The sequence below is a fragment of the Danio rerio genome, chromosome 11 (genome assembly GCF_049306965.1).
Source record: "Danio rerio strain Tuebingen ecotype United States chromosome 11, GRCz12tu, whole genome shotgun sequence".
In the NCBI taxonomy this organism is placed as follows: Eukaryota; Metazoa; Chordata; class Actinopteri; order Cypriniformes; family Danionidae; genus Danio; species Danio rerio.
Genome location: NC_133186.1, coordinates 46487501 through 46515000, shown reverse-complemented (window position 1 = coordinate 46515000; position 27500 = coordinate 46487501). Strand labels below are relative to the sequence as shown.

At 39.4% G+C, this 27500-nt stretch overlaps 1 protein-coding gene across 31 annotated transcripts in view; it reads left to right on the top strand.

The window, feature by feature from the left end:
- LOC101884241 (CLIP-associating protein 1-B) overlaps positions 1–27500 on the top strand; it is an 81863-nt gene that overhangs the window by 35332 nt on the left and 19031 nt on the right. For 7 of the 31 annotated variants that reach the window (XM_073917143.1, XM_073917152.1, XM_073917150.1 and 4 more), the window contains 22 exons: positions 191–337; positions 800–876; positions 2303–2395; positions 2723–2868; positions 5458–5593; positions 6124–6194; positions 8432–8491; positions 8681–8758; positions 8875–9042; positions 9771–9817; positions 10005–10175; positions 13706–13741; positions 15818–15925; positions 16671–16814; positions 19038–19145; positions 19520–19579; positions 21143–21246; positions 23764–23787; positions 24546–24793; positions 26216–26279; positions 26550–26713; positions 27049–27127. In XM_073917143.1, the coding sequence (XP_073773244.1) occupies positions 191–337; positions 800–876; positions 2303–2395; positions 2723–2868; positions 5458–5593; positions 6124–6194; positions 8432–8491; positions 8681–8758; positions 8875–9042; positions 9771–9817; positions 10005–10175; positions 13706–13741; positions 15818–15925; positions 16671–16814; positions 19038–19145; positions 19520–19579; positions 21143–21246; positions 23764–23787; positions 24546–24793; positions 26216–26279; positions 26550–26713; positions 27049–27127 (2333 nt within the window). The remainder of the gene's footprint in view (positions 1–190; positions 338–799; positions 877–2302; positions 2396–2722; positions 2869–5457; positions 5594–6123; positions 6195–8431; positions 8492–8680; positions 8759–8874; positions 9043–9770; positions 9818–10004; positions 10176–13705; positions 13742–15817; positions 15926–16670; positions 16815–19037; positions 19146–19519; positions 19580–21142; positions 21247–23763; positions 23788–24545; positions 24794–26215; positions 26280–26549; positions 26714–27048; positions 27128–27500) is intronic. The other 24 variants (XM_073917161.1, XM_073917159.1, XM_073917155.1 and 21 more) reach the window with 9 other exon arrangements.

Here is a 27500-nt window from a genome sequence, read left to right as displayed (position 1 = left end):
TTCTGTTCTGTTGTGTTCTGCTCTTATTGTTCTGTTCTGTTCAAACAGTGATTTTAATTAAAATTCACCTAAAAATAAAATACATTTTAAATAAAAACTATGTATTAGTGAGTATTAATAAAACAAGCAATAAACCCACTTGAGTACAGCAGTAATGTTGTCTGTTTTGTCTGTGTGTGTGTTTCCTCAGATAAGAACATTGATGATGAAGACTCAGTGGATGGAGGTCGATCCTCATCATCCTCTAAAGGAGCTTCAGTACGGAGAACAGGATCCACACGCAGACCCAGCTCCGCCTCCAGCAGACCAAGCTCCGCCTCCAGGAGACCAAGCTCTGGTCAGAAATAACAAAACTGGACAAAACAGATTTTTCATAATAAAAGTCGTTAAAAGTCTCATTGACCTGCATTGTAAAACCCAGTCTGCTTTAAATAAATACTAGAAATATAAAACATAGAGTGATGTAAAAAACAAAAGTTTGGGCACCATATACAATTAATAATATAATCATTGAAATTGAAATCTTAAACTGAAAGATAAATGTTTAAAATATAATTATGTATTTTTATTTTAATTACTATATTTGTATTTGAATTTGGAAGATTATCAGATATGTCCAGAATAAAATGAACACAAATATTACCATCCAGAGATAAGTCTAGTGCTCTCCTAATGTTTTTCACAGCTGAATATACTTTTTTATTCGAGTATTGATGTGATATTTATACATTTATAGTCTTAATATATTAATATGCTCGGATATAATAAATCTAAAGGAATAACTGTGTTGTTTTTGCAGGTAAAGAGAGCTGTGGTGCCGGAGCTGTGGATGAAGAAGACTTCATTCGTGCCTTTGAAGATGTGCCGACTGTACAGGTGAGAAATACATATTAACACATGAATAAATATACACATGCTTGATTTTATTTGAATTAAAGGAGGAAAATGATGGATTTAAGTGATCAGTAGGGAAAGATACAAAAATAAACTGAATTGTTAAATAAATTGCATCATGGCTTCTACAAACATGTGATTTGATGACTGATAATATTCAAAAGTGTTTCTTGATCATTGAGTGAGAATATGGCTAGGGTGAGGATGCTGAAAATTCAGCTTTGCATCACATAATTACATTTTTTTTTTACAAAATACATGTGAAACAGCAAAAACAATTATTATTATTATTATTTTTCTTAGTTAAATATAAAATTCTAATTAAACAAAAAATGAAATGTGCTAATAATATTATGGAATTATGGTTAAATTATTGATGTTTATTTTACTTTTTTATTTTAGCAAAATACAAATGAGAACGTAAAAAATATTGTATTTTTATGTTTTTATTTTTAGTCAAATATAAAAGCCCTGCTCCAAACTATTAATTTTAAAACAAATTTAATGAGCTAATAATAGCGTTATGGTTATATTAAATAAAATAAAATTACATAATTTAATTTAATTTATTTATTCCTAATTTAATTTAATACATTTTTTTATTTTAACAAATAAATATTATTTAAAAAAAAATATTTTTATGATTTTATTAAAATTTAAACCATTGTTTAATAAAAATTAAACAGAAAATTAAATGAGCTAAAAACAAAATATGGTTATGGTTAAATTAAATGGTTTTATTTTAATTTAATTTAATTTAATTTTATTTTATTTTATTTTATTTTATTTTATTTTATTTTATTTTATTTTATTTTATTTTATTTATTCATTTTCTTTTCAGCTTAGTCCTATTAGTAATCTGGGGTCGCCACAATGGAATGAAACACCAACTTATCCAGCATATGTTTTACGCAGCGGATGCCCTTCCAGCTGCAACCCATCACTGGGAAACATCCATACACACTCATTCACACACATAAACTACGGACAATTTAGCTTACCCAATTCCCCTATATCAAGTGTTTTGACTGTGGGGGAAACCAGAGCACCCGGAGGAAACCCACGCCAACACGGGGAGAACATGCAAACTCCACACAGAAACGTCAACTGACACAGCCGGGACTCGAACCAGCGACCTTCTTGCTGTGAGGCGACAGCACTACCTGCTGCGCCAATGCATCGCCTAATTTAATTTAATTTAATTTAATTTAATTTAATTTAATTTAATTTAATTTAATTTAATTTAATTTAATTTAATTTTAAATAGTAAAGTAATAAAAATGATTGGACTTTTATGGTTTGAGTGTTACTTAAATGTATGTAATTAAAATGACATGTGTTAACAGTTGCTTTAAAGTACTCTCATCAGTGAGAGTCAGAGAGTCTGATAATCTGCTCTGTCTCTCAGATATACTCAGCCCGAGAGCTGGAAGACTCCATCAATAAGGTCCGGGAGATTCTGTCTGATGAAAAACACGACTGGGAGCAGAGAGTGGCCGCTGTGAGTCTCTTCACATTCAGCACTGTTTAATGAAACAATTATATGTTATGTAGGTTAGTGTATGCTCCATTCAGCCGTTTTCCTTTTGTCAGCTTTGCATTTCATTTAAGAACTAATGAACTATTACAGCTGAAAACACTGTTTTGTTTCTAATTTTACATATTGTGGCAAATATCCGTGTAATAAGCAGGATAAAGTACATCCAGCGGTGATTATTGCACAAATAAACCCTTCAGTCTTCATACAACAGCTGCTGAAAACCACACACTGCAATAACAACCGGCTGGATGTACTTTACCCCTTACATGTATCTGTTCTGTTTTGCAGCTGAAGAAGGTTCGCTCTCTGCTGTTGGCCGGCGCGGGCGATTATGATGGTTTTTGTCATCATTTGCGGCAGCTGGACGCAGCTTTCAAGCTGTCGGCTAAAGATCTGCGCTCTCAGGTGGTGCGCGAGGCCTGCATAACACTCGGGTATGTGTGTGTACACTCTATAAAATGCTGGGTTTCACACAATTGGTTTGTGTGGAGTTTGCATGTTCTCCCCGTGTTGGCGTGGGTTTCCTCCGGGTGCTCCGGTTTCCCCCACAGTCCAAACACATGCGCTATAGGGGAACTGATGAACTAAATTGATGAGTGTGTATGGGTGTTTCCCAGTTCTGGGTTGCAGCTGGAAGGGCATCCGCTTTGTAAAACATATGCTAAAATAGTTGGTGGTTCATTCTGCTGTGGCGACCCTTCTTGAATAAAGGGACTAAGCTGAAGGAAAATGAATGATCTTTATTTACAAATGCCTAGTTATAGATAAGTTTGCTTTGTTCATACATAATAAAAGTCTTCTTTTGTGATGATTTCCTGATATCTGCTCAGCTTTAGCTCCATCTGTAGAGTTTAACACCGCTGCAGAGCCACTGCTGACAGATGCTGACAGACTCACTTTAATGAAAACAGCCAATTACTCTAAGTGTTCTGCTTTTAAACACTGGACACGTTCCAACACTGCACACACACACATACACACACACGCACGCACATTCTACTGATGGGCTGTGTTTCAAACTGTGCTTCACCGTCTACATAGTCAACTACCTTGAAAGGCGACATCACTGCAGAAATAAAATTAACATAAATAAAATTAAAATAAATATTGCATTTAAAAAAGAGACAAAAAATGTATTTATAGTCAGAATTATGCAAAGATTATTACTTAAAGCTTTAATTAGATTAAAGATACACTTAATAAGGGCAGCACCGTGGCTCAGTAGTTAGCACTGTGGCCTCACAGCAAGAAGGTTGCTGGTTTGAGTCCCGGCTGGGTCTGTTGGCTTTCCTGTGTGGAGTTTGAATGTTCTCCCCGTGTTGGCATGGGTTTCCTTCGGGTGCTCCGGTTTCCCCCACAGTCCAAACACATGCACTATAGGGGCACTGATGAACTAAACTGGTCGTAGTGTATGAGTGTGTGAATGAGTGTGTATGGGTGTTTCCCAGTTCTGGGATGCAGCTGGAAGGGCATCCGCTGTGTAAAACATATGCTGGAATAGTTGGCGGTTCATTACGCTGTGGCAACCCCTGATGAATAAAGGGACTAAGCCGAAGAAAAATGAATGAATGAATGAATACACACAATAATGGTTAGAGTAGGGTGTTTTATTTATACATGAATATTCTATGCAAATATAAATCTGTAAAATTCTATACACTTACGGAGTTGTTATTTAAATAGATTTTAATCACTAAATATGTGTAAAAATATATAAATTGACATCTATATGCGCTTTTATATATTTGAATTGACATTTTGCAAGAATTATACACTCACCGGCCACTTTATTAGGTACACCTTACTAGTAACTACTAGTCTTAACATACAAAGCTCTTCATAACCTGGCCCCTCACTATCTTTCTGATCTTCTTCATTTGTACACTCCTTCACGCTCACTGAGATCATCTTCTGCTGAACTGTTATCTGTCCCACACTTTAAGATGAAGTCATTTGGAGGCAGGGCTTTTAGTTGTACAGCACCAAAGTTATGGAATTCCCTGGGACTCTATTTCCAATTTTAAATCTCAGATAAAGACGTTTTTGTTTAGGATAGCTTTTAATGATTTGCTGGTTTAATTATGCTGATTGTCATTTTTACTGCTTGCATTTTTATGATGTGCTTGTAATCTGCTGTAAGGTGTCCTTGAGTGCTTTGAAAGGCGCCTAAAAATAAAAGGTATTATTATTATTATTATTATAGTACTGGGGTTGGACCCCCTTTTGAGCCTGAACCGCTGATACAAGGCAGGATGATCCATGCTTACATGTTGTTGAAGCCAAATTGTGAGCCGAGCATCCAAATGTGTCAGCAGAAATGGAGACTCATCAGAGCAGCAACATTTCTCCAATCTTCTATTGTCCAGTTTTGGTGAGTCTGTGTGAATTGTAGCCTCAGTTTCCTGTTCTTAGCTGACAGGAGCGGCACCCGGTGTGCTCTTCTGCTGCTGTAGCCCATCCGCCTCAAGGTTGGCCGTGTTGTGTGTTCAGAGATGCTCTTCTGCAGAAAATCCGAGTAGATCAGCAGTTTCTGAAATACTCAGAGCAGCCCGTCTGGCACCAACAACCATGCCACGTTCAAAGTCCCTTAAATCCCCTTTCTTCCCCATTCTGATGCTTGCTTCAAACTGCAGCAGATCGTCTTGACCATCTAAATGCATTGAGCTGCTGCCATGTGATTGGCTGATTAGAAATTTGCATCAACGAGCAGTTGGACAGGTGTACCTAATAAAATGGCCGGTGAGTGTATATATCAGTGTTTCTTACAAAAATTAAAGATTTAATGATATTTTAATTATTATGCAGTATTTAGTTTATCATCCGTCTGGTTTAAGCTAGTCTTTTGCTACTGTGTAAGTTATAAATGGAAATATTGGGTAATATAGAGCATTTTAATAACTGTAGATGTATCTCTCAGTAAGTGTGTTATACTACACTGAGCATACACTCAATATGCTCCCTGCATAGACAGCTGACTAGTGTGTGGTTTGTTTGTGTGTGTGTTTGTGTTGTGTGTCCTGCAGGCATCTGTCGTCCGTGTTGGGCAGTAAGTTTGATCATGGAGCTGAAAACATCATGCCGGCGCTACTGAACCTGCTGCCGAACAGCGCTAAAGTCATGGCCACATCCGGCAGCGCAGCCATACGCATCATCATACTGGTACACACACACACACACACACACACAAACACACACAAACACACTCAAACACAAACACTCAAACACTTACGATGTATACACACACAAACAATATATACAGCATATATATATATATATATATATATATATATATATATATATATATATATATATATATATATATATATATATATATATATATATATATATGTATATATGTACATACACAGGCACATAACACAAACAGGCACTCACACGTGCATCAGGACAGCAGAATAACTGAAAGTGAAGCATTCTGGGATGTGTGTTAAACTGCTGTGATGTTCACCAGAGCTGCAGCAAACACGTGCAGACAGAAACACACACTGATCGATCATATTGATTATGCTGGATGCTCTCAATCACACAACACGCCTGACTGGACACACACACACAGCTGTGTGTGCATGTGCGTGTGTATGTGTATATATATATATATGTGTGTGTGTGTGTGTGTGTGTGTGTTTGTGTGTGTGTGTTGTTTGCTAGTAAATCTCTTGTTTCTCCTTTAGCACACTCATTATCCTCGTCTGATTCCCATCATGACCAGCACCTGCATGTCTAAATCAGTGGTCGTCAGACGGTGAGAACAAACACACACATGTACAGGTGAACATGTGAACAGATGATCACATGAACAGATAAACACATGGACAGATGAGTACATGACGAGATGAACACGTGAACAGATGAACATGCGAACAGCTGAGAACACATGAACACATACACACATGAACACTTGTACAGATGAACACATGCACAGATGAACACATGAACAGATGCACAGATGAACATGGACCCAAAACAGATGAGTACAGATAAACAGATGAGTACAGATGAACACATGAACAGAGGAACACATGAATAGACAAATACATAAAGAGGTGAACAGATGAACGTGACCAGCTGAGAATAGATGAACACATGAACAGATGCACAGATGAACATGAACACATGAACAGATGAGTACAGATGAACACATGAACAGAGGAACACATGAATAGATAAATACATGAAGAGGTGAACAGATGAACGTGACCAGCTGAGAATAGATGAACACATGAACAGATGCACAGATGAACACATGAACAGATGAGTACAGATGAACACATGAACAGAGGAACACATAAATAGATAAATACATGAAGAGGTGAACAGATGAACGTGACCAGCTGAGAATAGATGAACACATGAACAGATGCACAGATGAACACATGAACAGATGAGTACAGATGAACACATGAACAGAGGAACACATAAATAGATAAATACATGAAAAGGGTGAACAGATGAACGTGACCAGCTTAGAATAGATGAACACATGAACAGATGCACAGATGAACATGAACACATGAACAGATGAGTACAGATGGACCGAGGAACACATGAATAGATAAATACATGAAGAGGTGAACAGATGAACGTGACCAGCTGAGAATAGATGAACACATGAACAGATGCACAGATGAACATGAACAGATGAGTACAGATGAACACATGAACAGAGGAACACATGAATAGATAAATACATAAAGAGGTAAACAGATGAACGTGACCAGCTGAGAATAGATGAACAGATGCACAGATGAACATGAACACATGAACAGATGAGTACAGATGAACACATGAACAGAGGAACACATGAATAGATAAATACATGAAGAGGTGAACAGATGAACACATGAACAGATGCACAGATGAACATGAACACATGAACAGAGGAACACATGAATAGATAAATACATGAACAGATGAACACGTGAACAGATGAAAATGTGAACAGCTGAGAACAGATGAACACATACACAGATGAACACATAAACACATGCACAGATGAACATGAACAGATGAGTACAGATGAGCACATGCACAGATGAACACATGAACAGATGAACATGAACAGATGAGTACAGATGAACACATGAACAGATGAACACATGAATAGATAAATACATGAACAAATGAACACGTGAACAGATGAACACATCAACAGATGAGTACAGATGCACACATGCACAGATGAACAGATTAATACAGGTGAAAACATGCACAGATGAACACAAACACATGAACAGATGAACATGACCGCGTGAACAGATGAGTACAGATGCACACATGAACAGATGAGTACAGATGAACATGCGTACATGAACAGATGAATACATGAACAGATGAGTACAGATGAACATGCGTACATGAACAGATAAACACATGAACAGATGAATACATGAACAGATGAATACATGAACAGATGAGTACAGATGAACATGCGTACATGAACAGATGAATACATGAACAGATGAGTACAGATGAACATGCGTACATGAACAGATAAACACATGAACAGATGAATACATGAACAGATGAGTACAGATGAACATGCGTACATGAACAGATGAACACATGAAGAGATTAACACATGAACAGATGAGTACAGATGAACATTCATACATGAACAGATGAACACATGAACAGATGAGTACAAATGAACACATGCACAGATGAACACAAACACATGAACAGATGAATACATGAACAGATGAGTACAGATGAACATGCGTACATGAACAGATAAACACATGAACAGATGAATACATGAACAGATGAGTACAGATGAACATGCGTACATGAACAGATGAACACATGAACAGATGAGTACAGATGAACATGCGTACATGAACAGATGAACACATGAACAGATGAGTACAGATGAACATGCGTACATGAACAGATAAACACATGAACAGATGAGTACAGATGAATACATGCAGATAAACAGATGAACACCTGATGTCTGATGTTCTGCTCTGTGAACCACAGACGCTGCTTTGAGTTTCTGGATCTAATGCTTCAGGAGTGGCAAACTACTGCTTTGGAGAGGTGACACAAACACACACACACACACACACACACACACACACACACACACACACACACACACACACTAATGGACAGAGGCTTGTGTTTCAGATTGATTAGAGCTCATGTTCTGCTCAGCTCATGTTAAAGCTCCTCTCTCTCTCTCTCTCTCTCTCTCTCTCTCTCTCTCTCTCTCTCTCTCTCTCTCAGACATGTCTCTGTCCTGATGGAGACGATAAAGAAAGGTGTTCATGATGCCGACTCTGAGGCTCGCTCTCTCGCCAGAAAGTGAGTCGCTGTGTGCACAATGGCCCTTTTTCACATTGCCATGTTTCTCCACAGTGGCCATAGCTCAAAGGTTTTGTGTTCATATGTGTGTGTGTGTGTGTGTGTGTGTTCTGCAGGTGCTATTGGGCTTTTCATGGGCACTTCAGCAGAGAGGCGGATCTGCTGTTTCAGGCTCTGGAAGCGAGTTATCAGAGAGCGCTTCAGTCTCAGCTGCAGAGTTCAGACAGCATCATGTCACTGCCACAGTCTGACCGCTCGTCATCCAGCTCACAGGAGAGCCTCAGGTCACACACACACACACAAACACTTGTATACATGGTTTACAGAGACACTCCATAAATATAATGTATTTTATGCAGTAAAAGCCGCTGATGATATTGCCCTCGCCCTCCCCTACCCCTAAACCCAACCCTCACAGCAAACCTGTGGGAACAATTAAATATCTAAAGACTTCGTTAAGTAGGATTCATAAGTGTGTTGAATTACAGGGACATGAGGTGCAACCCTGTAAACCACCTTAAAATAGAACAACTAACTATACAACTTGGTATCCCAGTAAACCACATACATTTACCGGCCACTTTATTAGGTACACCTGTCCAACTGCTTGTTAACGCAAATTTCTAATCAGCCAATCACATGGCTGCAACTCAATGCATTTAGACATGTAGACATGGTCAAGAGGATCTCCTGCAGTTCAAAGTGAGCATCAGAATGGGGAAGAAAGGGGATTTAATAGACTTTGAATGCCAGACAGGCTGATCTGAGTATTTCAGAAACTGCTGATCTACTGGGGTCCAACCTAGTACCTAATAAAGTGGCCGGTGAGTGTATACCTGTACACACACACCAGAAATCACTCCTCAATGAGCTTCACACACACGCACACACATGCACACACACGCCAGAACACACTCACACTTGTACAGCTATCTATATGGGGACTTCACATAGCTGTAATGATGATTCTACTGTGCATACTCACACGCACACTGCTGTTTTCACTCCACAGCCGCCCGACGACTGCTAGAACACCCGCCGCCAGCAGCCTGAGCAGGGGTAAGAGCACACACTCACACTTGTACAGCTATCTTTATGGGGACTTCTCATAGCCTTGAGGTTTTTCTGGTTTTGCTATACTTGTGGGGACATTTGGTACACACTTTTATCTTGGATTGCGATCACTAATGACTCATGATATTGTGGTTTGTGTGTGTTATGCTAATTGTGTGTGGTTGTGTGTCAGCTAAAGTTACGAGTGCCGGCTCGTGCTCCTCATCTGGAAGTCTTCAGCGTTCTCGCAGTGATGTGGATGTGAACGCTGCAGTCTGTGCCAAATCCCGGATGCCTGCCGTGCCCACTGCTGCCCCCTTCAGCTCCGCCACTGCACTGCCGCCCGGATCCTACGCCTCGCTGGGTAAAACTACAGCACACATCAACACATAGCAGCGACTGATGATTATTTTGATAATCGATAAAGGGTGGCTCAGTGGTTAGCAAGGTCACCTCACAGCAAGAAGGTCGCTAGTTCGAGTCCCAGCTAGGTCAATTAGCGTTTCTATGTGGTGTTTGCATGTTCTCCCCGTGTTGGCGTGGGTTTCCTCCGGGTGCTCCGGTTTCCCCCACAGTCCAAACACATGCGCTATAGGGGAGCTGATTAACTAAATGTGTATGTGTGAATGAGTGTGTATGGGTGTTTTCCAGTAATGGGTTGCAGCTGGAATGGTATCCGCTGTGTAAAACATATGCTGGAATAGTTGGCGGTTCATTCCGCTGTGGCGACCCCTGATGAATAAGGGACTAAACTGAAGGAAAATTAATTAATAAAGAGGAAAAATCAAGTGAAGCCTGAAAATGATCACATTTAGATGAAAATCTGCAGTTTTTATTAATTTTGCTTCATCTATATTCCTTCACAATCGATTTAGTAAACACATTTATTTATAAATATTTTTTTTTATAAATAAATAACTGTGTGAAATAACGTGCACATGTTTATATAATGCTACTGTGGTACAGTTTGTAAAATGCATGCAGCAGAAAGATGTCTGTATAGTGCATTCTCCATGAAGATGTTGTGTTGTTGAGTTTCCCAGATACTGTTTCACCATATTTCGTTTTAGCATGAATGCATCAAGTCGGGTCAGATTTATTTCTGCTGTGCTTTATATCCGCTTGTTAAGTGGTGATGTGTTGGTGACGTGTGTAATACTGTTTCCGGATCTAAGCCGGCACTCATTTGAGTTGAGAAATCATTCGTTTACGATCACTTTTTGTTCATATCACACAATAAAGTTAATTTTATTTAAAGTCATTGGGCTCTATTTTAACGGTCCATGCGCAGAGCGCAAAACGCAGGGCGCAAACGCTTGCAGGGCGTGTCAGAATGCATTTTTGCTAATGAGTTTGGTTGAGTTTATTCTCTTAATGAGTTATAGGTGTGTTTTGAGAATAAACCAATCAGAGTCTCATCTCCCATTCCCTTTAAAAGCCTTGCGTTGCGCCATAAGTGCATTTGATATTTACATGACGTAAAGTAAGTCTAAGTGGAAAAACTGAGCATTTCACAAGCAAACAGTTAACAGTTTTTTTAACGGAAAACCGTTAAACAGAACATCTACCGCGCGAAAATGAGAGATAATGGATCTACTTTCACTTTCGCTCTCGTGGATAGGGAAACCTTTACACACAGACATCAATTAGCCTATACATAATTAATTTTGTTTGTTGAGCGCAACGATTTGTTTCAAAACTATTTCTAAATTCAGTTCTAATTTCCAGCAAACGAATAAATGAACAATAATAATGAAGTGTGCTCAAAAACCTGAGTTATATCCTAAAACACATGCTGCGCCCCATATGGTCTAAAACCTGACAGGTGGGCAAATCTAAGCTTGTTTTTAATAAAACAAATATAAATATGGATATAATAAATAATACTGCTAATAATAATAACATTATACAAAAGCAAATTGTTAGGAATGAACTGAAAAAGCTTCCGAGATGAAGAAGACAGGAAGGCAGTGGTTATTCATGTTTATGTAGGCTAGAAAATAATATGTTTTGTAATATTTTAATCCTTTATATTTATTTCCTATATATTTATATATATATATATATATATATATATATATATATATATATATATATATATATCCTTATTATATCTCAAATATATCCTTAATATTTAAATGTTTTCATATGTAAAGATATTTGCGTATTGCTCTACATCTTGTGTGTAGGCTATTAATTCAATTCAATTCAATTCAGCTTTATTTGTATAGCGCTTTTACAATGTCGATTGTGTCAAAGCAGCTTCACATAAATAGTCATAGTAACTGGAACAGTGTAGTTCAGTTTTTTAGTGTTTAAGTTCAGTTCAGTTCAGTTTAGCTCAGTTCAGTGTGATTTAATCATTACGGAGAGTTCAAACACTGAAGAGCAAATTAATCGATGCGTAGCTCTACCAATCCTGAACCATGCAAGCCAGTGGCGACAGCGGATTAAGCATTGTGTAAGCGAGGCGCAACTCTGCGCTGGAGTTTAGACCGGGTTTGTTTTGGTCTAGTAAAAAGTTTCTCAAAATAGCAACGCGTCAGCAGTGCGCCTCAGAACGCCTTCCTTTCTAGACCAGGGGCCTCATGTATCAACGCTGCGTACGCACAAAAGCTTTGCGTACGCCAGGTTTCACGCTCAGAATCGCTCACGTTTGGATTTACTAACAATGAACTGAACGTGGGAATGTGCGCAGCTTCACGGCAGCTTTTTGGCAGGCGTACGCACATTTTTTGTGCGTGTCTGTTTTATTTCCATTGGCGACTCCTAGAGGCAGTTGTGTTAAATTCCTCTCTACAAAGTGTCTGAGCCTTGCAATGGCAGCTGTATGAGACGGGTTCAGCAGGTATATAAGGTTTCCATACCATACAGTTGACCAGCTAAACATTAAAGCACAATTTGCAGCGATCGCCTGTTTTCCCAATGTAATCTGAGCGATCTACTGCACGCACATTGCTATAAAGACACTATCTGAAGATGAATTTGCATGCGTGAATCAGAAACATTTCCATTCAATAAATGTGCAAATAAAATATGATGCACAGACTTATTAATGATTCCTACTTGTCTTTCTCGTGATAAATAGTAGGCAAAATCTGATATGTAGCGGGGGAAAAAGAAGAAAGAGTTCATCAGACGCTGGATTCGAACCGAGTTCAAGCTCGAACGTGTCAAAACAAGCTGCGCCACTGAGGCAGTTAAGGGTACTACAACATTGTACACCTATAAATCACACTATTTCTTTTTAATTCACTCAGTGCGATGTTCAGACCCAGCGGTGTTAACCGCATCAGCTAAACTCTCCCACTCTATTTTTTTCTTTTGTTGTTAATTCCGGAGGACAAACTTGCAAATAACACCGCTTTTCTCCGGTCTACCTCTGAAAGCAGCACCTCCAGTTCACATTCTGTTCAAAGTTTCTCTTTTTGCTTGCTTTTGCCGAGCAAAATGACACTAGCGTCAAGCTGAAACTAGCAAATAACATTTGTGCTGCGCCTTGCGCCGCATTGCGCCGGGTGTTTTAAAGGGCCCATAGTGTACACAACAATCTCTGGCCTTGCTGCATGACAAATACCAAAGTTTTAACAATTTATAAAAAAAAATGAATCACTTTCTAGCCATCGGATATAAGGCATGGGCATATATATTGCGATTGGGATTTGCGAAAGCCTTAAATCGCTTGGTAAACGTTTATTATTACCATTTCATGAGTCTCCCCATACAGTTGAATAGAGCGCTGGGACCCGGAAGCCGCTTGGCGTGACGTCACACTTAACAGGCGTAAAGTGTAGATCATTTCAGAGCAGCTTCACTGTAATAAACAGAGGTTAGGTCAGATGTTATGATGGAGGATGATAATGCTGTTGTGCTTCTGCTCTTATCTGCTCAAAGACGCTGCCGGTAATGTGGAGGGTAAGCGAAGTGTGGGTGAGTGTGTGTGTTTGCGCACACATATAAGTGTGTGTGTGCGTTTGTTGGTTGTAGTTTTTGTCTGTTATGGGGATCAGATGTTCTGTTGTCTTGTCCACATTTATGACGTAAAATCATTCATTTTCGTCCACTTATCTGGGGCCGGGTCGCGAGGGCAGCAGTCTCAGGAGAGATTCCCAGGCTTCCCTCTTCCCAGACACTTCCTTCAGCTCCTCCGGGGTGATCCCGAGGTATTCCCAGGCCAGCCGAGAGACATAGTTCCTCCAGTGTGCTCTGATGCCTCCTCCTTGTGGGACATGCCTGGAACACCTCCCTAGGTAGGCGACCAGGAGGCATCTGAAACCCGAGCCACCTCAGCTGACTTCTCTGGATGTGGAGGATCAGCGGCTCTACTCCGAGCTTCTCCCGGGTGACGGAGCTCCTCACCCTGTCTATAAGTGTGCGCCCTGCCACCCTGAGAAGTAAACTGATTTCAGCTGCTTGTATCTGAGATCTTGTCCTTTTAGTCATGACCCAAAGCTCATGAGCATAGGTGAGAGTAGGAATGTAGATTGACCAGTAAATTGAGAGCTTTGCCTTTCGGCTCAGCTCCTTCTTCACCACAACGGACCGATACATCACGCATTACTGCTGCCACTGCACCAATCCGCCTGTCAATCTCACGCTCCATCCTTCCCTTACAATATATTACAGTGGTGTTTGTGTGTATCACTTGTTTGTGGAAATAGATTTTATTGCCAATATTAGCTGAAGGTGATTAACATTTTAATATGTGGACTAATACACTCACCGGCCACTTTATTAGGTACACCTTGCTAGTATCGGGTTGGACCCCTTTTGCCTTCAGAACTGCCTTAATCCTTCGTGGCAGAGATTCAACAAGCTACTGGAAATATTCCTCAGAGATTTTGCTCCATATTGACATGATAGCATCACGCAGTTGCTGCAGATTTGTCGGCTGCACATCCATGATGCCAATGAAGGCAGGATGATCCATGCTTTCATGTTTTTGAGGCCAAATTCTGACCCGAGCATCCGAATGTGTCAGCAGAAATGGAGACTCATCAGAGCAGCAACGTTTCTCCAATCTTCTAGTGTCCAGTTTTGGTGAGTCTGTGTGAATTGTAGCCTCAGTTTCCTGTTCTGAGCGGCACCCGGTGTGCTCTTCTGCTGCTGTAGCCCATCCGCCTCAAGGTTGGACGTGTTGTGTGTTCAGAGATGCTCTTCTGCAGAGCTCGGTTGTAGCGAGTGCTTATTTGAGTTACTGTTGCCTTTCTATCAGCTGGAACCAGTCTGGCCATTCTCCTCTGACCTCTGGCATCAACAAGGCATTTGCGCCCACAGAACTGCCGCTCACTGGATATTTCCTCTTTGTCGGACCATGTAAAGCCTAGAGATGGTTGTGCGTGAAAATCCATGTAGATCAGCAGTTTCTGAAATACTCAGAGCAGCCCGTCTGGCTCCAACAAACATGCCACGTTCAAAGTCACTTAAATCCCCTTTCTTCCCCATTCTGATGCTCGCCTTGAACTGCAGCAGATCCTCTTGACCATGTCTACATGCCTAAATGCATTGAGTTGCTGCCATGTGATTGGCTGATTAGAAATTTGTGTTAACAAGCAGTTGGACAGGTGTACCTAATAAAGTGGCCGGTGAGTGTATATATTACAAAAACTTATTAGCGTTATATAAATTAATATATTATTATATTGGTAAACTATTTATATTTAAATATAGCCTTTTATTTTGAATAATAAATAATATACATTCTATAAATGTAATATATATTATCACAATATGCAGTTATCATCTATCTATCTATCTATCTATCTATCTATCTATCTATCTATCTATCTATCTATCTATCTATCTATCTATCTATCTATCTATCTATCTATCTATCTGTCTGTCTGTCTGTCTGTCTGTCTGTCTGTCTGTCTGTCTGTCTGTCTGTCTGTCTGTCTGTCTGTCTGTCTGTCTGTCTGTCTGTCTGTCTGTCTGTCTGTCTGTCTATCTACTACAGTTATTGAAGTGATTTAAAGCCACCAGTGTAATGTTTTGCTGTATCTGCAGGTCGAGTGCGCACCAGACGCCAGAGTTCAGAGACGCCGACTGGAGGCGGAGCGTCTGTGACTGACAGCAGGGGGCGGAGTCGAGCCAAAGCTGCCTCCCAATCACAGCGTGAGTTTGGGATTCGGGATATATGACCATCACTCAAATATAAACACAGCAACATCACGGCACAATTAAAGGATTCATTCATTCATTTTCTTTTCAGCTTAGTGCCTTTATTAATCTTTGGTCGCCAAAGTGGAATGAACCGCCATACACACTCATTCACACACATACACTACGGATAATTTAGCTTACTAAATTCCCCTTTAGCGCATGTGTTTGGACTGTGGGGGAAACCGGAGCACCCGGAGGAAACTCACGCCAACACGGGGAACAATTACAGGATAGTTCACTTAAATACATTTAATCACCTTTAAGATTTGCTTGAACACAGAAGAAGATATTTTGAAGAATGTTGGAAAACATCAACCGGTAACTTCCATAGTAGAAATCAATACAAGACAATTCAACATTTTTCAAAATATCTTCTTTTGTGTTTGTGTCTCTGCGTGTGCCGCTTGATCAGCTGTTATTCAAATATCATTAATCACTCACTATATTAACCCAACACACTGACTCTTCTGAGGTGTGTGTGTGTGTGTTTGACATTGGTCATTTCTCAAAAAGCTTAAAAATCCCACAGGATGAGTTTAATCAGAGAGTAAAGCTGCACACAGTCTCCTGTGATGGTTGGGTTTAGGGGTGGGGTGAGGGCAATATAATATACGGTTTGGACAGTATATAATGAATGGAAACCTATGGAATGTCCCCACTTTTCACAAAAACAAACATGTGTGTGTGTTTATTTCAGCGGGCAGTCGCTCCAGTTCTCCACGAAAGCTCTTGTCGTATGGAAGAGTGTCTGTGGTTCCTGCAACACACACTCACAGACTCAGTAAAATCCCTCGCAGTCAAGGCTGCAGTCGAGAGACCAGCCCCAGCAGAGCAGCACAGGGTAAACACACACAGACACGCTAACATGCACACATTAGTTGTTCTTTTCACATTGTTTGAGTTTGAATTTTGTTTTGCTAATTAGTTTAATACTGATGCTGCAAATGTTATGAATCTCTCATGTTACATTTAACAACTTTATTAATCCCAGTTAGATTAGGGTAGTAGCATTTCATGATACAACAAACACATAAAGAGGCAAATCACTTACAAACAGTATTAAAACAACACAATCCAGTGCAATGAAGGCCAGCTAGTAGGTGCTGTGCAGGTAAACCTCACTCCTCTGACCTCTAAAGCTGCTCTAGCGACGGATGCTAGAGGCCATGGTCTTTAGCCTCCTTGTTAGAGCAACTGACTCTCATGCGGAAGGTTGCAGGTTCGATACCAGCTCGGAGCGGGCTGGGTGGTGTTGGACCGGCGGGGTTACACATGCATGCTTCATAATAACTTCATAAGTAGTACTAAGAAACATAGGAAAGACCCATATATTAAAGATTTTAAACTTGCTGAAATGTAATGTGACGCCTTATTGCCTCAGGAACAAAGGAGGAATTTATACATCTTTCACAGTGTATAAATGTTTACAGTGTGTGTTTTGGTACATTTGTTTACGGGATTGTTTATTAATATAGATATTTAGTTGAAATAACACGTATTATATTTGTATTTTAATTTTTAATTTAATTTAATTTATGTATTTAATTATTCTTTTGATCGTTTTTATTGAAGGAGAATGTTATATCACCATTTTTTGTTATTTGTTATTTATGATTGCTTGAGATTTTGCTTGTACTATTTTGATTGCTTGTGTTTTGTTTTTGTTTTTTCAAATTATTTTTACCTGTTTTCCTTTTCATTTCATAATTGTTTTACAGTTTATATGTTGAAAAAAATAATACATTTATTTATATTATTATTGTTATCATTATTATTGTCATTATTAATGCATATTTGATGTATTCGCCATATTCTTGTTGTTTTCTGGAATAGGGGATTGGTATTTTATTTTAGTTGTGGTTGTTATTGTGATGTGGACAAATGTATTTATATATGCACACTCACCGGCCACTTTATTAGGTACACCTGTCCAACTGATCATTAATGCAAATTTCTAATCAGCCAATCACATGGCAGCAGCTCACTGCATTTAGGCATGTAGACATGGCCAAGACGATCTGCTGCAGTTCAGACCGAGCATCAGAATGGGGAAGAAAGGGACTTTGAACGTGGCATGGTTGTTGCTGCCAGACAGGCTGCTCTGAGTATTTCAGAAACTGCCGATCTACTGGGATTTTCATGCACAATCATCTCTAGGGTTTACAGAGAATGGTCCGACAAAGTGGAAATATCCAGTGAGCGGCAGTTCTGTGGGCGCAAATGCCTTGTTGATGAGGCCAGAGGTCAGAGGAGAATGGCCAGACTGGCTCCAGCTGACAGAAAGGCAACAGTAACTCAAACAAGCACTCGTTACAACCGAGCTCTGCAGAAGAGCATCTCTGAACACACAACACGTCCAACCTTGAGGCGGATGGGCTACAGCAGCAGAAGATTAGTACCAATTGAGCATGGTGTCAACGCCACAGCCTACCTGAGTATTGTTGCTGACCATGTCCATCCCTTTATGAGCACAATGTCTCCATCTTCTGATGGCTACTTCCAGCAGGATAACGCAGCATGTCATAAAGCTCAATCATCTCAGACTGGTTTCTTGAACATGACGATGAGTTCACTGTACTCAAATGGCCTCCACAGTCACCAGAGCTCAATCCAATAGAGCAGCTTTGGGATGTGGTGGAACGGGAGATTGGCATCATGGATGTGCAGCCGACAAATCTGCAGCAACTGTGTGATGCTATCATGACAATATGGAGCAAAATCTCTGAGGAATATTTCCAGTAGCTTGTTGAATCTCTGCCAGCAAGGATTAAGCCAGTTTTGAAGACAAAACTGGTCCAATCCAGTACTAGTAAGGTGTACCTAATAAAGTGGCCGGTCAGTGTGTGTGTGTGATTGTATATGATATTTATGTGTGTAATATGTCTGGGGTTAATGTGTGTATGGTGTATATAATGAATGCGTGTTTCTGTTTTATGTAATGTGTGTGTGTGTGTGTGTATAATGTGTGGGTTATGTATATACTACATGCATGTGTGTGTTTGCTTGTGTGTGTGTGATGTATATAATGTTTGTGTGTGTATGTGTGTGTGTGTGTGTGTGTCAGCACGGGGCAGTCGTATCCCGAGGCCCAGTGTGAGTCAGGGTTGTAGTCGCGACACGAGTCGAGAGAGCAGTCGAGACACCAGTCCTGCCCGCGGCTTCAGTCCTCTGGGTGAGAGTCGCACTTATAAACACTTAATGGGACTATTCTCAGTTTCATACGGTTCCTTTTACAGCATTGATGCTGTAATGAAGTTAAAACACACTCAGTTAAATAGATTTCAGCATTCATATAGCTGCTCAAGCCTTAAAAACGAGATGAAAGACTGTGTAAACACAAGTGCCGGCAGCAGGCGAGCGTAGAAACTCTATTGAATACACTGGGGTAAATACAGTTTTGACATTTACAGGAAGCAGAAAATTAAAAGTCCCTATGTGGATAGTCTATTGAGTGTTTCAGTGCACTGAACAAATAACCTGCTCGTATGCTCTGTTTGAATGTGTGTGTCTGTGTGTATATCTGTGTGTGTGTGTGTCTCTTCCCAGCATCACACAGACACTGTCGCTCCACGGGTGCACTGACGGGCACTGATGGTCTGCAGACAGGTGATCTGCTTCTTCATCATCATCATCATCATCATCTTTATTTTCATCCTCAGAGAGTGTGTGCAGTGCTGATGTTCATCCACACGGCGGCGCCACTGAGCTCAATCCTCACACACTGAACACTGATGCGGAGCTCTTCTGCATGTTCACAGCTGTTTATTTGTGACTCTGGAGCACTCATAAGTGTCTGTGTTTTCAAATTGAGATTTGTACATCGTCTAAAGGCTGAATAGATGAGCTTTCCATTGATGACCGATGGGTTGCAATATTTGGACAGTGTTTTGTATTGGAAAATCTGAGAGTCCATTAAACTGAAATATTGAGAATATTGAGAATATCACCTTTAAAATTATCTAAATGAAGCACTTAGCAATGCATATTAATAATCAAAAGTTAAGCTTTGATGTATTTAAAGTAGGATTTTTTATTTATTTGTTTATTTTAAAAGATAAGCTTAATATTTATTGATTTTTGGCATACAAGAAAGATCATTTTCACCCATTCAATGTATTTGGCTGTTACCACAAAATATACCCGTGCAACTAAAGCCTTCAGGTTTTGTGCTCCAGTGTCACGTATTATTGTTTGTATTTTGTGCATTTTTGTCGTGAAACATGCATTATTTCTCTTTTATGTTTGCACATTTGATAGTCATTTTTGAGGAAATGTTATGTGCTTTTATTTATGCTTTTTAATTCTATATTTCTCTGTTGTTGGTGCATGCACATTGCTGTATTTCACATATATAAATGAGTTCAGAGGTTTCATCCTAATTTGACATACAGTTGAAGTCAGAATTATTCGCAGATTTCTTCAGCACATTTCTAATCATAATAGTTTTAATAACTCATCTCTAATAACTGATTTATTTTCTCTTTGTCATGATGACAGTAAATAATATTAGACTAGATATTCTTCAAGACACTTCTATACAGCTTAAAGTGACATTTAAAGGCTTCACTAGGGTAATGAGGTTAACTAGGCAGGTTAGGGGAATTAGGCAAGTTATTGTTTAACAGTGATTTGTTCTGTAGACTATCAGGAAAAAATAAATAGCTTAAAGGGGCTAATAATATTGTCCTTAAAATGGTGTTTAAAAAATTAAAAACGGCTTTTATTCTAGCTGAAATAAAACAAATCAGACTTTATCCAGAAGAAAAAATATTACTAAACATACTGTGAACATTTCCTTACTCTGTTAAGCATTCAATTAGTAAATTCACCAAGTTTACTATTTGGATTTGTGTATTTATGAATCATTTTTGAATTGATAAATTGGTTTGTGCATATTATAAATCGTGTTTTAAATTTACGAATTGGATTTGGTGTATTACGAATTGATTTGAACTTACGAATTGGATTTTGTAAATGTGAATTGTGTTGTGGATGAATTATATTTTGTAAATGTTTTGTTTCTGAGACTGATCTGCCTCCATATTTACATTATGGCTTATTTTATACATGTGAAGTGCAAGTATAAACTTGTATGTCATGTATGTCATTTGCATATATCAGATTTGTTTGTGCAAATGTGTGATGTCTGATATCTGTGTGTGTGTTTAGATCGGTTCGGGCTCCTCCATCAGGCTCGTATCTCTGCGTCGGTGAACGCCATGCGGATCCTGAACACCGGCACAGAGGTGGAGGCGGCGGTTGCAGACGCTCTGGTGAGAATCAGATCCGTCTCTGTTCATTATAAAAATCATTACTAACAAGTAGTGTAGAAGTTAAAAATGGCCATCATTTCAATGCTAAAAACAGAAAAAACGAAATATGCTACTGTAAAAATCCGTAACCTGGTTAACAGTAGGTTTCCTCAATACTGTATTTACCAGCATGGACCACGCCACACTCTGAGCTAGACTTTATCGTAGGGATGAAAGGGGTAGTAAGGGAACAGCGGGATGAAAGGGAGCTGAAGTAAGTGAGCAGGAAGTTAGGTTGATCTGGACATCCTTTGATGATGCCCAGAGACTCAGAGTGGGGGCACCCTCTCTGCAATATTGTGGTAGAGTGATTAGCACCCCCAAATTTAACCTAGGAGGGAAGAGATGGTTATAAGGATTGTAAATGGGAAGCAAGGTAATAGAGAGAGGGAGGTTGGGTTCGAGAGAATTTACAGTAGGATTTTTTGTATTTATTTGTTTATTTTAAAAGTTAAGCTTAATATTTATTGATTTTTGGCATACAAGAAAGATCATTTTCACCCATTCAATGTATTTGGCTGTTACCACAAAATATACCCGTGCAACTAAAGACTTCAGGTTTTGTGCTCCAGTGTCACGTATTATTGTTTGTGTTTTGTGCATTTTTGTCGTGAAACATGCATTATTTCTCTTTTATGTTTGCATATTTGATAGTCATTTTTGGGGAAATATTATGTGCTTTTATTTATGCTTTTTAATTCTATATTTCTCTGTTGTTGGTGCATGCACATTGCTGTATTTCACATATATAAATGAGTTCAGAGGTTTCATCTTAATTTGACATACAGTTGAAGTCAGAATTATTCGCAGATTTCTTCAGCACATTTCTAATCATAATAGTTTTAATAACTCATCTCTAATAACTGATTTATTTTCTCTTTGTCATGATGACAGTAAATAATATTAGACTGGACTGCACATCCTTTGATGATGCCCAGAGACTCAGAGTGGGGGCACCCTCTCTGCAATATTGTGGGAGAGTGATTAGGACCCCCAAATTTAACCTAGGAGGGAAGAGATGGTTATAAGCATTGGTAATGGGATGCAAGGTAATAGAGGGAGGGAGGTTGGGTTCGAGAGAACCTCGCAAAAACGGAAATGCTTGTAGTTTCTGCCAACCCGACTCTACATCATAACTTTTCAATCCAGATGGATGGGGCAACCATTACTGCATCCAAAATGGTGAAAAGCCTTGGAGTAACGATTGATGACCAACTAAACTTCTCTGACCACATTTCTAGAACTGCTCAATCGTGCAGATTCGCACTCTATAACATCAGAAAGATCCGACCCTTCCTATCTGAACATGCAGCTCAACTCCTTGTTCAAACTCTTGTTCTCTCCAAACTGGACTATTGCAACTCTCTACTAGCCGGGCTTCCAGCTAACTCTATCAAACCTCTTCAGCTGCTCCAGAACGCAGCAGCACGAGTGGTCTTCAATGACCCTAAACGAGCACATGTCACTCCGCTGCTCATCCGTTTGCACTGGCTGCCAGTTGCTGCTCGCATCAAATTCAAAGCTCTGATGTTTGCCTACAAAGTGACCTCTGGCCTTGCTCCTTCTTATCTGCTCTCACTTCTGCAGATGTATGTGTCCTCCAGATACTTGCGTTCTGTGAATGAACGTCGCCTCGTGGTTCCATCCCAAAGAGGGAAGAAATCACTTTCCCGAACTCTCGCGTTCAATCTGCCCAGTTGGTGGAATGAACTCCCTAACTGCATCAGAACGGCAGAGCCACTCGCTGTCTTCAAGAAACGACTAAAAACTCAACTATTTAGTCTCCACTTCACTTCCTAATCTGCAATTGCCTCTCTGGATATACCACTAACTGTACCCAAAAAAACAAAACAAAAAAAAAATACTAATACTACTAATACTTCCCTTCTTAGACTTTACAGACCTGAAACTTGCCTATAGCACTTATTCATTGTTACTCTTAGTTGTGTAAATTGCTTCCTTGTCCTCAATTGTAAGTCGCTTTGGATAAAAGCGTCTGCTAAATGACTAAATGTAAATGTAAATGAATAACAGTGCTCGAGGATCGGTCTGCTTTAAGTAAGTTTTAGGGAGTAGATGAGTGGTTAAGGAGGCAAAGAAAGGCGTGGTCCTGCTGCTTAACCTTTGTTAACAAATCAATTCCATAACACATCGAATATCCGTAAATTGACTGGCTCATTTGTTCAATCTGTGCATAAACTGTGTAAATCAGTTCAGAGAAGCAGAGAAATAATAGTAAGTTTGCATGTTTTGTTGTTTGACATGTTTATATTTCTCGTCTACAGTAAAGTAGAGCGGCGACGGCAGATTAGAGGAACATATTGCTGTAAAAGTCTACAAATGTACTCGAGTAAAAATGGTCTTTTATTTCTGAAATGACTCGCTAAAGTACGTTTCCTGAGAAAAACAACACGGTTATTTGAGTGTTTGTAATCTGCTTTACACCACACTGACATGTTTGGCTTTTCTCTGCTTCAGCTTCTGGGAGACTCGAGGAATAAGGTACTGAAACTAATAAAGCCTCTTCAAATGTTCTCCAGTAATGCTTTTACATTATCATACATCATCTGTGGTAAATATTGTGTTGTAAAAAAATAAAGGATGAAATAGAAGAAGAGAACCCAGTCTAGGAGACTCGAAACAAGCAGAATTCCTTTATATAGACGCGTTGGTTAATCTGCAGTCATACAGCGTCTTTTAAGATGCCCATGTGTCCGCAGTGCCTACTGGAGGAGCGCAGACAGCAAGTTCTATCACAAGTCTGAATTAAGACAAAGATGTCCTGTCTATATTGTGTTCTTAGGAGGAGGGGAAATGGCTAAACAAAACATGCACATTCAGATTTGGAGTCAGCAGGGTAAATTGGGTTAAAAACCGGCCCAGCTACTGACCACACAAGTTAATCAGCACAAGGGTTTCTGTAGCATAAAAGCAACACCTGAAAAACCTGCCCGCAGCATTTGCATCCCTTTGGCTTAGCCAGTAGTCAGAAAGACGAAAGGGTAAATATCCTTCCTAGCTGGGATGTTCATGAAGTGATATGATTAAAAACTAAAGAATAGAACTTTTCAGTTATATGTAGATTATTGTGCATTTGAAATTCGATTATATAAATTAATATTTCCACAATTGTTTGTATGATGCTCACTTTGTAAAAGCGTGGACTGTGTGACGATGCCTTTTACAATGCTGATAAAACCAGACATCAGTTATAAAAGCTGAACATCTCTTTAATGTGTGTGTGTGTGTGTGTGTTTCAGCGTGGTCAGGTGCGGCGGCGGTATGAGTCTCCAGGTGTGTGTTCAGATGATGATGTGAACAGTGATGCGTCGAGTGTGTGCTCTGAGCGATCCTTCAGTTCTCGTAACGGGAGTGCGGCCCCACATCACCTGCGCCAGACAGAGGACGTGGCGGAAATCCTGAACCGCTGCGCCAGCGCTAACTGCACTGAGAGGAAAGAGGGACTGATGAGCCTTCAGAACCTGCTGAAGAACCAGAGAGTGCTCAGGTACAACACACACACACACACACACATACACTCAGTGAGACACACTTATACAGATGCACAGACACACACAGACAGACAGACACACACATGCACACAAACATATACAGATGCACACACACACACACTTATACAGATGCACAGACACACACAGACAGAAAGACCGACAGACACACACATGCACACAAACATATACAGATGCACACACACACACACACACACACACACACACACACACACACACACACACACACACACACACACACACAGACACACACTTATACAGATGCACAGACATACACAGAAAGACAGACACACACATGCACACAAACATATACAGATGCACACACACACACAGATTTACATGCACCCAAACACACACACACACACACGCACACACACACACAGACATGCATAGATGCATGCAAGCACACACACGCACAAACAAGTATACGCAGATACACACCTATACATGCTTTTCAGAATAAAAGTATCATTTTTTGTTGTTTTTAAGTTTAGAACCGAAAAAGTCTAGAACCAAAATAAAAAAATATAGAACCAAAGTGAAAACGTCTAGAACCGAAAAGTCTCTAAAAAAATTTAAAAAGTCTAGAACCAAAATATAAAACGTCTAGAACCGAAAAAGTCTAGAACTGAAAAAATGCTAGAGCAAAAAAAATCTAGAACCGAAAAACTCTAGAACCCAAAAAACTATAAAACCAAAAAAATTAAATAAAACTCTAAAACCAAAATAAAAAAGTCTAGAACCGAAATGAAATCGTCTAGAACCAAAAAAGTCTAGAACCAAAATTAAAAAGTGTAGAACCAAAAAAGTCAAGAACCAAAAAAGTCTAGAACCGCAAAAGTCTAGAACCAAAATGAAAACGTCTAGAACCGAAAAGTCTAGAACCAAAATGAAAACGTCTAGAACCAAAAAAGTCTAGAACCAAAATTAAAAAGTCTAGAGCCAAAAAAGTCAGGAACCAAAAAAGTGTAGAACCGCAAAAGTCTAGAACTGAAAAAATGCAAGAGCAAAAAAAAAATCTAGAACCAAAAACTCTAGAACCCAAAAAACTCTAGAACCGAAAAAAAAACCCCGAAAAAAAGTCTAAAACCAAAATAAAAAAGTCTAGAACCAAATGTCAAAATCCTGAGTTTAAAGAAAGATGTAGTGCAAAGATGCTGAAAAATTAAATGTATTTTTAATTGTCATCTTTTTTATGTAATTTACAAGTGAAAATGAATTAAAATCATGAATATATATATATATATATATATATATATATATATATATATATATATATATATATATATATATATATATATATATATATATATATATAAAATTATGTGTGTGTGTGTGTGTGTGTGTATATATAATTTACATTTAAATGGACAGTGTGTGTGTTCGTTTGTTGTTTTCAGTCGTGTGGAGCTGAAGCGCCTGTGTGAAATCTTCACCAGGATGTTTGCTGATCCACACAGCAAGGTGACTTTGATCTGAACACATTCATACAGTCACATGACTTCTGATAGATCTGATGATTAATAAACATTCATGCTTTACTGTTCCACGCTCTGCTGATTGGCCGATTGATCAGAGAGTAAGTCTTTACTTTCACTTTGAATACAATGAGTGTGTGAGCTTGTGTGCATGTGTGTTTGTGCACATATATGTCTGTGCATTTGTTTCTGTATGTGTATATAAAATGTGTCAGTGTGTGTATAAACTGTTTTGTGTGTGTGTGTGTGTGTGCAGGTGTTCAGCATGTTTCTGGAGACTCTGCTGGACTTCATCTCTCTGCACAGAGAGGATCTGCAGGACTGGCTCTTCATCCTCCTCACACAGCTGCTGAAGAAGACGGGGGTCGACCTGCTGGGGTCTGTACAGGCCAGAGTACAGCGCGCCCTCGACGTCACACGGTCTGAGCAACGCACGCACACACACACACACACAAACACACACACACTCATCCTCATAAACTTACTTACACACAGTCATACACTTTCTCTCACACACACATACACAAATGTTCTGTAGTTACTCACACACTTATACACTTACACACACACACACACACACACACACACACACACACACACACACACACACACACACACACACACACACACACACACTAACTCTCTCTCTCCTGCTCCTCTTTAAAATGTGTCGCTTCACTCATGTTTTCCTGTGTGTGTGTGTGTGTGTGTGTGTGTGTGTGTGTGTGTGTGTGTGTGTGTTGTGGTTTTCTCAGAGAGTCGTTTCCATACGATCAGCAGTTCAACATCCTGATGCGCTTCATTGTTGATCAAACACAAACGCCAAACCTGAAGGTGGGTCACACCGTCATGCTCAAACACACACACACACACACACACACACACACACACACACACACACACACACACACACACACACACACACACACACACATATAAACACACACACAAGCATGACCATACATATGTGTGTGTGTCTGTTTCGTTTACAAGTATGTGTGTGTGTTTGTTTACATGGTCATAATGTGTCTTTATGCTTGTGTATGTGTGTGCCTATGTGTGTGTATGTGTGAGTGTGTATGAATGTGTCTCTGTGTGAGTGTGTGTGTTTCTGTTTGTATGTTTATATGGGTGTAAAAGTGTTTGCGTGTGTGAATGTGACTGTGTTTGTGTACTTGTGTGTATGTGTGTGTTTGTTTACATTTTT